At 38.5% G+C, this 13798-nt stretch overlaps 1 protein-coding gene across 1 annotated transcript in view; it reads right to left on the reverse strand.

Annotated features, from left to right (window-relative positions):
* The window catches only part of Nbas (NBAS subunit of NRZ tethering complex), a 306644-nt gene that overhangs the window by 278472 nt on the left and 14374 nt on the right, over positions 1-13798 (reverse strand). Inside the window, exons 7-9 of the mRNA XM_042680768.1 lie at positions 7007-7140; positions 3178-3311; positions 1652-1750 (exon numbers count right to left, since the gene is read on the reverse strand). Of these exons, the coding sequence (XP_042536702.1) occupies positions 1652-1750; positions 3178-3311; positions 7007-7140 (367 nt within the window). The remainder of the gene's footprint in view (positions 1-1651; positions 1751-3177; positions 3312-7006; positions 7141-13798) is intronic.

The raw sequence follows: 13798 nt of genomic DNA on the forward strand, positions 1-13798 counted from the left end.
CATGTGCGTGTATGTGTGTCTATGGTGCTAAGGTTTGAACCCAGAGCCTCACATGTGCTCAACCACTGAGCTATACTCTTCTATATCTACCAAATTAAGTAATATTTTAAAGACTGAAATAAATTCATTAAGAGTAATAATAAGAAGGTGAAAAAAAAATTTCATATCCTGCTGATGTGATTGTATGTAAATTCTATAATTACTCTGGAAAATATTAGACTTTATGTAACAAAGTAGAAGATGTACTTTCCTAATTAACAAGCTACTCCACTCCTAGTTATATGTCCTACAGAAATTCCCGTAAATATGTGCCAAAGTAATACACAAAAATTTTTAATACAGTACCATTTTATACACAAAAAGAAGCTAAAAACAAAAAAAAACTTTCAGCTATAGGAAAAAAATAAATATGCTGCATGTTACAAATAAAATTAAATGCCCTCGCCAGGCGCTGGTGGCTCATGCCTTATAATCCTAGCAACTCAGGAGGCTGAGATCTGAGGATCATGGTTCAAAACCAGCCCAGGCAAAAAAGCCCATGAGACTCATCTCCAACTAACTACAGGAAAACTGAAAGTGGCACTGTAGCTCCAAGTGGTAGAGCACTAGCCTTGAGTGAAAAAGCTCAGGTACAGCGCCCAGGCCCTCAGTTCAAGCCCCACAACCAACAACAACAACAAAATAAAAATTAAATGGCATCATTGTTAAAAGCAAATGAACAAAGTAATATAAACCAAAAAGCAAGTCACATAACAGGACTCATGTCTTTCTACGCGATTCCATGACATATGAAGCTACATATGAGTAAGTGGTAAAATTCTGAAGTAAGGAATGAATAACACAAAGTTCAGGACAGTGGTGTCTGTGCATACAGTCTCTTGCAGTTAAAAAAAATTATAGTAATAAAATTCTGAACAAAAATCAGAGCGAGACGTTGACAGAAGGGAATACAAAACTTGCATACATGTTTAATCAAAAAGAATGAAGCATACTGAAAATGAGACAGTATCAAAACTTGTCAACAGGCACATTCATTCCAAAATGCAAAACTTAGGTAAGGCTCATCCGACTCAAAATGATACACACTGCATGTAGAGATCAAACAGCCTGTTTAACTGATAAAATAAGTGTAAACCTGATTCTCAAATGTCAAAATTAAAGGTGGAGACTCACTGGAGGTAGAAATGCCTAAAGTTTCCTGTCAACCTTAATACAGTTGGCAAGTAATAGAGAAGGGCAATGCATGCTATATGAAGAATAGATACAGTTACCAGGAAGAACTGAGCAAGCAGCAAGCATTAGCCCTAACTAGAGAGATAGAAAGGGAGAAATTAACCCTTCCATGAGACACTTTATATGTATGACTTAGAGCTCTCTCGATAATGTCAAGTTGGGTATTATACTCATTTTACCAACAAGAGAAAAAAGTACAGAAAGTTAAGAGGAAAAAAAATTCCTCAGTAAGATTCCCAGTGCCCTATTTGGTTGAGAGAAATTGAGTCACCAGACAGGTAAGCAAGATCAGTAGATAACAGCGATATTATAGAAACATCACTACACACAAGAGTACTAAATAAAGCCTCAGAATCTGTGCCAAGATTTCTATAGCTACCTAATTGTCTACAAAGTAGAAGACCAAACAGCCACTTACCTATGAGCAGGATGGTAGACAGCAGTGTTTATCCCATGCGGGTAATGACTGCTGAAGCTGAAACTGTGGCTCTCCTGGTAGCTCTGATTTGTCCCAACACTAGGTTTAAGAAGGTAAATAAGAAATAAATACCATTAAACCACAATGGATATCACTGAATAACAAATAAAGATAGTTTAAAAGACAAGGTTTTGTTGTTTGTTTGCTTGTTTGCCAGTCCTGGGGCTTGAACTCAGGCCCTGAGCACTGTCCTTGAGCTTCTTTTGCACAAAGCTAGCACTTTACCACTTAAGCCCCAGTGTCACTTCTGGCTTTTTCTGTATGTGGTACTGAGGAATTGAACCCAGAGCTTCCTGAATGTGAGGCAAGCACTCTACCACTAAAGCCACAATCCCAACCCAAATCTAAGGGTTTTTGTAGGCTTTCATTTGAATTTGCATTTGAATCAAAGTCAAAATGCTTCTGGCTGTGCTGGGACTCAAACCCAGGCCTTCGCAGATGCTAGGCAGGTACTCTGACTACTGAGCCACACCCTTCTCAGCCAGGGTTTTTTTTAATGGCTGAGAATATAAAACAACCAAAACTCTTATGATATTACAATGGAAAGGTTAGTGAAAAATCTAATAGCTTCTTATAAAAAAAAAAAACAACTATATCTCTCTCTCCAGTTAGGGCTGTTTGTTGCTTGCTCAGCAATAACTACAATAACCCAGCAATCCTACTATAAGATAATGACCCAGGAAAAATTAAAATGTACACCATAACACCTCACACAAGAAAGGGCATTGTAGCAGTATTTGCCATAGACCCAAACTCGACACTTCAAAATCTATCAACAGAGGATGAGAAAAACAAACCCTCAAATAATTCATGTATTTGTATGTGAATGTCTACGTAGTCACAAAATACTAATCATCAGTAGAATGAATAAGTATTGTTTGAACGAAGGCCTAAGCAAAAAGAGATCATCCTAGATGATATTGCACTAAGGCAAACTACTCCAATGGGAAAATGAACACTATGTTAAATTTAAACTTGTTCTGAGGAGAGATGTAGAAGACATGCACTGAAAAGGGATACAAGACAACATCCTACCATGACAGCAATGTTCTGTATCTTAATAGGGGTTTGAATTGCACAAACGTATACATTTGTCACAACTCACTAATGGTACAATTAAGATTTTGTAACTGTATAAAATTTTACCTCAAAAAAAACTTACAAGCTAATACTGAACTCTAGTGATAGGTATGCTAACGTAGTTGAGTACTGACATCTTGTCGTTATGCTACAATAGCTAGAGAGGGATGAATAGGTGGACAGGAGTATGATACAGAAAGCACGTAAGATTCTAATTACAGGATCCATATGTAAGCTATATACAAGTTACTCATTTCATTATATTCATTTTTATATATTACATCTGAAATTTTTCATACTGTTAGAAGAAATAAAAAATTCTGGTATCTGACACTAAACCAGAAAGATAAACATTATCTATCAAATCTGATTCCCAAGATCTTTACCTTACAAGGTAACTTCTAAGTTCTCCTCGATAATTGATGACCAGGAGTTCTGCAGACCACTGTGCACTTGCTTTGTATTCTAAAAATATCAAGCCAGCAATGGCATAGCTCAAATCACCTGCAAAACTGGAGTCCTGTAGAAGAGGGGGATATGATGTTACTGATGAGATACTAGATAAAAGCTAACATATGCAAAAGTGAATAATATCTGAAGACATTACTTTGACACTCAGGTCTAGACCAGCCCTCCCAAGCAAAGGCTAGAGTCACAACACCCTCTTTGGATGAGATGCTCATCTAGGTAGGCAAATTTCTAGCCAAATTATACATTCATTGCTAAAAAGAAAGTAATAGTGCTATTCAGCCTCAGAGAGCTCTTAAGAGCCTCTTTCCAGACATAAGCTTTCAAATGTCAGTTTCTATTGCCAGCAGCAGCCTGTGCTAAAAAACACTCTAATTATTTTTCCATTTGCCCAATCAGCAACTTAAAGGATACTTAAAACACTCCATGTCAACCTTTTTCCATGCACTCAATATGACTAGAGTGAAAAGATCTGAAAGTCTGAGTCCTTGGGAAGCCTATACAATTCAGCTATCACCACTGAACGTGATTCAAATCACACAGCACTGCAAGGTATGTCACTTTGGATGAGCTGGAGGCAACAGAATCAACACATGCAGGGACATTCTCTCTCTGCCACTTACCTGCCTAAGAAAAAGACATAAAAAGCTCTGACTGAAAGTGCCGCCTCTGTCCCAGGAAAAAGAGAGCGGGAGTCATACCAAAACGCGTCTATAGAAACAGATCTTATTAAGCAATCCCCACCTCCCATCCGTTTTCTTCATCTCTTTCTCACCGCTTTCCCAGTATGCCAACTCTATAGCTCAAATTCTCTTTCCTTTGTCTAGTCACGTCTCCACAATTCACAGCCCCTTATTAGAATAGCATAGAAGCCTGAGTATGCTTCCCTGAATTTTCAAGTTTTTGTGAAGCTCCATAGAGGCAAAAGTATTATTGTCAACAAAAATTGTATGCCATTTTTCCTGTTGATCTATCAGTTAATTTGTCATTTCATTTGCAAGTTCTCAATCATTTAGGAGGGTACATTTAAGAGAGTAGAGGAAAATGTTTTCCTCCCAACACTTCAAATGATTTCCCATAGTCCAGAATCATTTAATGAATATCTGTTACATGCTTATTTTGAATTGAGATGCACAATAAATACGAATGAGCACACCAAATTTCAAAGATTTAATGCCAAGAAAAGAATGCAAAATATCTCACTAAGAACATTTTATTCCGGGTACAGTGGCTCATGCCTGTAATCCTGGCTACTTGAGAGATGGAGATTGGGAGGGGTGTTGTTTGAGGCCAGCCTTGGCAAAAAATTAGCAAGACCCAACCTCCACTTTTGAAAAGCTGAGTATGGTAGTATATAACTGGAATGTGGTCCAGGCCAGCCTGAACAAAGAGCAAGAATGTATCTAAAAAGTAACTAAAACCAAAAGGACTGGCATATGACTCAAGTGTTAAAGCACTGGAATTCAAACCCCAGTACCACCAAAAATGTAAAAATAACCATAATGATTACCTGTGGCAATCTTAATATTTTGGACATACAGGAGTAAATATAGTCTTAAATAAATTTTACCTGTTTCTTATTATAGCTGCTTGAAATTTACAATTACCTTTGACCACATATATAGTGCTCATTATAGTCCCATGAGACAGCCCTGGTCTAAAAAATAGTAATGTGAACCTTAGTTTGGTTTTATAGGAGCTTTCTCCTGTAAACCCAGAGTGCTTTTTCCACATTTTTCCACTCATTATTTCTAAATGAAAATCATGCTCTTTATCATTGGTGTCAACACATTTCTCACTAGAATAAGTGAAAGAGCTTGCAGGACTCTGCAGGTCCTACTCAGATCAATGAAATAGAATCTCTGTGCACTGAGCCTGGGAAATGTGTTTTTTATTTTTCTTTTCTTTATAAAGCTTGCAAGCAGTGCTATCACGGGGAATTAGAAACTGCTTTTGTTAAAAAGCACTGACTTTACTTAGGTCCCTAAGGTAACTAAAAGCAGGATCAAAGCCTGACCTCTCTACCCTCGTTTTGGAAATGTCTCCTTTATTTAGGGTTGGATTCTTGCTCACCTGTGCAGAGTCTGTCTTCTGGTGATGCCTAGCCTTACCCCTACTCTCAAGGCTGAAGCTACAAAAAGAGGCATAGCTGAAGAACCTTACTGTCCACTTTTACAATACCTGTTTTGGACACTCCCCCCAAGAGGGGTCTCAAGTATCCAGTTTCTGACTTAAATCTGCAGTCACCTTGGATTCCAGAAATATCAGATTGCCCTTTAAACAGGAAAAAAAAAAAAAATACCCACAAGAGAAATTAAGGCCTCCCAGTCCCAACAAAAGCAACCATCTCAGCGGAACCAGACATCGCCCTAAAGACATCAGGACTGCTCTGCAAGGAAATTATCCTGAGATAATGACCAACCAGGTCACAGCTGGACTGAGACCAAATCACTCATCCCTCTCACCCTGCCCCCAATTCTTCCTCTACTTAAACCTGGCCGCCATCTTCCCAAAGTGGCCATTTTGATTAAAAACCTTTCTGGCCTTGTTACTTTTACTTTTGTTGCTTTTGTAGGGTACCCCCTACAACTCTGGGAACCCCAAAGTTAAGCCTCTGGCCTATGACTATGGCCACATGCTAAAATGCATCCAGATCTCTTGTTCACCTAAGGAAGGAGGAGAAAAACTAGAAAGCACTAGACAACTTGAGGAGACAATTAGTACTGAGCTACCATGATAGTCATTTTGTTCCCTTCAACCTCTGTTTTCTAGACATTTAAGTGGAAATGATATCTGATCAATCTACTCCAAAGATTGCTATGAATAGTAAAGGAGAATAAAAATCAGTTTCATTAAGAAAGCATAAAATAATATGCAAATAGAAGTTATGACCATCACTGTTTTTCTCTACTTGCCCTTTTAATTTCTACCCATTTTAAATAAGTAACAAATTCTAAGTCCACTAGAAGTAATTCTGGTTGTGACAACTCACTGATTTCGTCCCCTCGGTGGAATTTTATAAGACAAATTGAGATGGTCTAAAATTAATTACAAGGCCAGAGGATGGAACAGTGATAAGGGAAAGTTAATCAGTAAACAGGGTTGGAGGAAACTAACAAAAAAACTATTTATGCCAACAGCGTGATTTCAATCCTATCAGGGGTGACCACTGGGCCCAGTTTCTGACTTAACCCCACCAATTCAAAAGTAGTTATTATTTCTCCTATGGACTGTCCCTCTGTCCCAGGCTTTTCCTGCTTCACATCTTCCCCAGCCCACTCTCCATAGACAGTGTAGGTTCAGTGTAAACCGTGCTTCTCCTTTCCCAAAGTATACAAACACACTCTTAGGTCTTGGTCCAGCAGACGTTTTCCAGTGCTACCTAGCCTCACTGCTGAAGTTGTGAGATGTTGTCTTGTGACCTAGTTCTTTCTTTTTCTCCCTAGCCCCTGTCCTGGCTCAATAAACTCTCATACTCAGAGGCTTATTGAGTATTACCGGTCTCAAGTCTTATTGAGTATTAACTCTCTCAAGAATTTACTTATTTCCAGATAGTTTCCATCTGCAAAATACAAAACACAAAGAAAAAATAGTACATGGATATAAATCTCCAACTAGATTGACTAGTTTAAGTTCATAGCTTATTATTCTGATGTACTTGTATTTCTCTTCCTCTACACTGAAGTATCTATACATGGAAAGTACCAAAAAGAGGAGAACAAGGTCATCACTCAAGTATGCACCCACCAGGGAAATGACGAAGAGCTCACTCCCCATGAGGTCAAACACCCTCACAGTGCCAGTGCTCTCAGCATAGGCCAGCAGTGTGCAATCATAACTCCACGCCACCCGTCTCCACTGAGGCTTGGGGTCTTTGGGAACTAGAACAAAAAAGCAAGAAGGGCTTTTAATAATGTGTTATAAAAACAGCTAACACAGCAACTGCAATTTAAGTATCTACCTGATTATATATTATTTCTCATGCTTCATTCAACAGCAAAGAGTAATCTCTACAAGCCCATTTCAAGTTCAAACACAAGCCATTGCAAACTTCACCCAATTTAGTTCAGAAGCAAAGCCCAGTGATACCAGAGGTCTGAAGAATGCAGAGCATACTCTGGTCTGGTAAAAAGGCTCAGGAATATAATTCAAAATGCTAAAGAAACTGAAAACAATTAGGAGCCTAGAAGGGGGTAGAACTATCTCTCCACAGTAACTCTGCCCAAATTCTGGCAGAATCCAGAAGTGTACTAGCAGAGATCAGTGACTGTATGCAATCTGTCTGGGTCGACTCTGGTCCCAGGGAAGCACGTAAGAGGGTAGAATATCCTTCTAAGGTACCGCTGGCTAAAGTTAAATACATCAACTGCAGATTTGGGACAAACTTTTGCTTGGATTATTCTCTAGTGTTAAAACAGTGACAACATGCCAACAAACCTGACTTAGATCATATGCATATATACCTTACCCAAAGTAAATCATGAAGAAATAGAAAAATCTCAACAAACCAATAGCATGTAATGAGATTGAATCAGTATCCAAAAAAAGCCTCCCACAAAAGAAAATCATAGGACTAGATGGCTTCACTAATGAGTTCTACCTGATACCAATTCTTGAAATATTACAAAATCTTGAAAAGATTTTTCCAAACATCTTCTATAATGTATGTATTACCTGGATACACATAAATAGGAAGTATACACCAATATCCTTGATGAATACAGATGTAAAAATTCTCCACAAAATGTTACTAAACCAAATTCAATGGCATACTAAAAACATTCACCATAATCAAACAAGATTCAACGCAGGGATACAAGAATGGTTCCATGAACACAAATCAATGAATAAAATATACCAACAGCATGAGGAGCAGAAGCTGTTATGATCACCTCAATTGATATACAAAGACATTTGATAAAACTCATCTCTATGTGACAAAAGCACTGAACATGATGAACCAACAGCTAACATAATAGTCAATGGCAACAAGCTAAAAAGCTTTCTCTCTAAGATTTGGAATAAGACAAGGATGTTCACTTTTACACCTTCCTTCAACATAATACTGAAAAATCCTAACCAGAGAAATCAGAAGAGTATTCAAATTGGAAAAACTGTCACTATTTGTAGATAATATGCTCTTATATATAGAATACCCCAAAAACTACACTTATAAACTGTCCCAATTAATAAATGAATTTAGTGAAGTTACAGGGTATAAAATCAGCAAGCAATAAAGAGAGACTTCTCTGAAGAGGAAATAAGAATGGCCAATAGACACACAAAGAAATGCTCAACCTCTCTAGCTATAAAAGAAATGCAGATCAAGACAACACTGAGATTCTAGCTCACCCCAGTTAGAAAGGCTACAATCAAGAAATCTAGTAACAACAGATGCTGGAGGGGATGTGGCCAAAAGGGAACCCTACTGCATTGTTGGTGGGAGTGTGAACTTGTTCAACCACTCTGGAAAGCAGTATGAGGTTCCTCAAAAGACTCCACATAGAGCTCCTTATGACCCAGCAATCCCACTTTTGGGCATTTACCCAAATGATCACAAACAAGGTCATACCAAAGCTACCAGCACAACCATATTTATCGCAGCATTATTTACCATAGCTAAGATATAGAACCAACCCAGATGCCCCTCAATGGATGAATGGATCAAGAAAATGTGATATATATATATGTGAATTCTATGCCTCTGTCAAAAAGAATGACATTGCCTCTTTTGTTTGGAAATGGAAAGGCTTGGAAAAAATTATATTGAGTGAAGTAAGCCAGGCCCAAAGAAACATAAGTCCCATGGTTTCCCTTGTTTGCAATAACTAGTACATGTCTAGGACAAGCAGAGAAGGTCAAAGGCCATGTACATACGACCACATGAGATAATGTTAAGCAAAATGTACCCCAAGGCAGGGACACAGTGGTTTTTTTTTTTTTTTCTTGCTTGCTAGTGTTTTTAATATATTTACAATGCACTATGTGATTCTTTTGTTTCTATTGTAGGTTCTTCCCCCATGGTATAACCCCTGTTTTCACTGGATTTGATGCCTGTGTTCTGCATCTTCTATATACATTTTTGTAATTTGAGGAGGGGAAGGGAATGCTTAAATGGGGGTGCAGGCTGACCCATTGTGATGACTATACAGGACACTACATTGAAAACGAACATTACAATGTGTGTGTGGGGCGGGGGGGGCTGGATAAGTTGGGGAGGTGGGGAAGGAAGTGATGGTAGGGAGAAAATAAAGGAGATAACAATGCACACTATGAAATGTACTCATTACCCTACTCATGTAATTGTAACCCCTCTATACAACATTTTTACAATAAAAAAATTACAAAAAAAGTCAGCACATGTAAAGCACAGGGTTCAATTCCAGCACTACTAAAAAAAAATTAGTGTTTACTACACACCAATAACAAACTTTCTGAAAAACAAATTTAAAAAGCAATCCTATTAATAAGTTACAAAAAGATGCAATACTTGGGAATAAATTTAACCACAGGGGTGAAAGATTTTTACATTGCAAACTATAAATATTGCTTGAAGAAATAGAAAAAATGGAAAGGTATTCCATATTCATAGACTGGAAGAGTCATTATTACAATGTCCATATTAGCTGAGCATAGTCCTACATGTCTATAATAATACTCCACTGTGATATTTTTAAGTTATTATTTTCAGTCAGGCACCAGTGCCTCACATCTGTAATTCTAGCAACTTGGGAGGTTAAGATTGGTAGGATCTCAGTTCAAAGCCAATCCAGGCAGAAAAAAAAAAATTCATAAGACTCCTTTCTTGGTGAAGAGGTACCTGCTATCCTAACTATCAGGAAGACTGACATAGCATATTATGCCAGGACATGCCAGGACAGGAAAGCAAGACCCTTCCTCAAAAGTAATGAGCAGGGTTTGGAATGTGCCTTACTGGTAGAGTGCTCGCCTAGCATGCATGAAGCCCTGGATTGGATTCCTCAGTACCACATAAACAGAAAAGGACAGAAATGGAGCTGTGGCTCAAGTGAGAGAGTGCTAGCCTTGAGCAAAAGAAGATCAGGGATAGTGCCGAGGACCTGCGTTCAAGCCCCAGGACTGACAAATTAATAATAATAATAAGCAAAATACAGTGCTGGAAGAAAGGCTCAGTGGTAGGAATGCCTGCTTAGCAAACTGGAGGGCCTTAGTTTTGCTCAATATTAGAAAACAAAGATAGCATTTTCTTCTGTGTGTTACATTTGTCAAATCTTGTTATGCTTCCTATATACCACTTTGCCCTATTCCGAGCTCCATAAAAATCAATCAATGTCTTATTCAACATTGATACACTGGGACCTGGGACGCAGTGATTAATGTTTCCCTAATGAGAGAGGCCCAGATAGTCAGATACTCTATACCATCAGGGCAAGGTAATGGTAAGGGACTAACATCCTTCACAAACACCCAACAGTTCAACATGAAGTATTTAATAGAAGCCTTCTCCACATAAAAGATGTACTGTGTAAAACTCATACTCTTCTTGCCTTCTGTAATATGTTTCTAAACATAAGGAGAGTCCATAAGACACTGCTGAATGTCTTCACTTTGCCTAGGAATCAAAAGGCAGAAGGTATACACTAAAAAAATCTAAGAAAAGTCTTTCGACAAGGATACTCTAATAGATTTGTCCTAAAAGACACGGCATACAGTCTGTAAAAGCTATTTTTAAATATGAGTAAAATGAAAAGAAAATCAGTTTTGTTTCTTCAGACAACTGAAAAAAATTCAAATTTGGAAGAAGACAGAAACAAAATGATAAACATGAGGATTAAAAATGTGCATATGCACAAAAGCTAAAAACCACAGTAAGAATCAACAAGAGGACAACTCTGCCCAAGCCACACGCACCATTTTCCATCATGTTTTACCTGTGATAACAGACTTTCCCTCTTATTTCACTATGATGGTATGAATTCATTTGTGGTACAGTCTGTTTCTGTGTGAAATAAGTCCTATCTGAAAGGGACCAGTTTCTGCTACTACGGCTGGCATAAACTGTAATTTCTGAAAACACAGCATGTGTTTTAACCAAGATAGAGATATGTTCTCATTGCCAGATAAGATTTTCACAAAATAATGTGAAAGTACAGACTTTATCACTAGATTTTTCCCGCCACCTGTGTGCTCTGGGAAAGGAATGAACAGTATATAGAGCTTTACAGAATAATTTTCTACAGAACTGATATCAAGAGTTTCTGAAAACTATTCAGAAAGCCTGACCGTGAAAGAAAGGCAAGCAAACCCTGACGCTCCTCATCAGCTTCAGCCTGTACGCTCATCACTGCCCACCTCCGGGCTGTTCTCTCCTTGAACTCCCTTCCCCTGGCTCCCAGAGGCTCTGGCTTCTCCTCATCTTCCTAGCCATACTTTAAATCTTTTCATGTTAATTCCCACCTCTGTGTAGCATGCAAGCCAACTCAAAGATTTCATTTCCTTCACATCTCTTATCCTAAATAAGCATGCATTTGTTAGGTTTGTTTTTATCATCTGCATTGTTCACCAATCTGTAAATTCCAAAATGTCAGGAGCTATGTTCATTTAGTCCATCACCTTCCTCACCACACCCTAGTACTGCTGGTTCACGGTGAACACTCAAATGCTGAAGGAGTAGACATAGGTCTACTGCCACTACACATTAGAAGTGGAAACGACAAACCAAGTCTATTGTCAGCATTGCCAAAACTGGCCAGGTATGCTTCTAGGGTGATCCCAGAGCCTTTAGTTTCCTCATCTGCAAAGTGATGAGTTCAAGGAACAATCTCTCACATATACCCTTGATTTCCAAGCACCTTAATGGTCACTGTAAGACATACATAAAAGCTAAGTATCTAAGAGTTTAAAAAAAAACTTGAGAGGAGCGTAACAATAAAAATTCTACAATAATAAAGGTCTAAGTACAATAGGAAATCCTCAAAGGTTAAAAATATAGTTACCAATAAAAGAAAGAAGGGAAAAAATGGAGGGGATAACAAAAGGAAGAGAGAGGAAGGGGGAAAGGAGAAGGGAAAGGAAAGAGTGAAAGAGAAAAGGGAGAAAGGGAGATAGGGTAAAGGAAGAAAGGGAAGGGAAGGAGAAAGAGAAAGGGAAGGAGAAAGACAACAACTAAGACAAAGAGAAAGGGATGGAGGAAGGAAGGAATGTGTATTACTTTTTCAATAAGAAAAAGTACTTTCTCTAAAAATACAAAAAGGAGCTGAGCACTGGTGGCTCACACCTGTAATCCCAGCTACTCAGGAGGCTGAGATCTGAGGATCGTGGTTCAAAGCCAGCCCAGGAAAGAAAGTCCGTGAGACTCATCTCCAGTGAACCACTAGAAAACCAGAAGTGGCGCTGTGGCTCAAGTGGTAGAGTGCTCGCCTTGGGCTGAAGAGCTCAGGGACAGTGCTCAGGCCCAGAGTTCAAGCTCTATGACTGACAAAAAAAAAAAAAAACTACAAAAAGGAAAAAATAATCTGAGTCTCCTAAATCACTGTACTGAAAGGAAATAGTTTGTAGTCTATGCTTCTCTATCTTTTTTATGTCAACAGGGTATAAAAATTCCTATTTGCACAGTACTAGCAGTAAACACCAACCAGGCAATGAGAAGCCCATCCGGCCACGAGAGGACTGGTGCGCTCCAGCATTCCTCTGGTAGGCAAGGGAATTCTGTCTATGGCATCACAAATTCAAAAATATGAGACTCTTTTAATTACATAAAACAGGCCTAAAAAAATATCTAATTCCGGGCTGGAAAGGTGGCTCAGTGGTAGAGCGCTTGCCTTGCATGCATGAGGCCCTGGGTTCGATTCCTCAGCACCACATAAGCAAAAAGAAAAAAGCCGGAAGTGGCGCTGTGGCTCAAGTGGTAGAGCGCTAGCCTTGAGCTGAAGAGCTGAGGGACAGCGCCCAGGCCCAAAGTTCAGGCCCCACGACCAGACCCAAAAAAAAAAAAATCTAATTCCATGTACTATATCTTAGGTCACTATTAATACCAAAAGAGAAGACCGAATTAATATAAATGCCCAGCAAACAGAGCCAAAACAAAATGCAATCTGTATTTAGAATATTCTCAAATGGCCTATCTTTTATAAAACAATAATTGAAAAATATCAAAGTGGAACCTAATAGCTCCCATTTCTGTTTGCAGGCTGTGCAATATGTAGTTTCAAAACTGTATTAACAACAATCTGGCTCTTTTTCTCCGGGCATACACATGAAACATCATTTGGCATATGGGAACAATTCCCATAAAGATGAGTCAGATAATAAGCAAATGATCATTACTTCACGTTATATGAAATGGAAAAGGGCCATTAATGCGGCGTTAAGGTCATAAATTCACACATTCAGAAGCCAACAACATAAAACATTAGTTCCCAAAGCATTATCTCATCTATGCTGCCACATTAACTGTACACACGAAAAACTCTAACAAATATAATTTGTATGAAATACAGAACAATTAAGCTTCCATTTTCATGTAAACTTGCAGCTTTCTTGGTTTACTTACTAGCTAAG

This window comes from Dipodomys spectabilis, unplaced genomic scaffold (genome assembly GCF_019054845.1).
Source record: "Dipodomys spectabilis isolate Male_0828 unplaced genomic scaffold, ASM1905484v1 ptg000066l, whole genome shotgun sequence".
In the NCBI taxonomy this organism is placed as follows: domain Eukaryota; kingdom Metazoa; phylum Chordata; class Mammalia; order Rodentia; family Heteromyidae; genus Dipodomys; species Dipodomys spectabilis.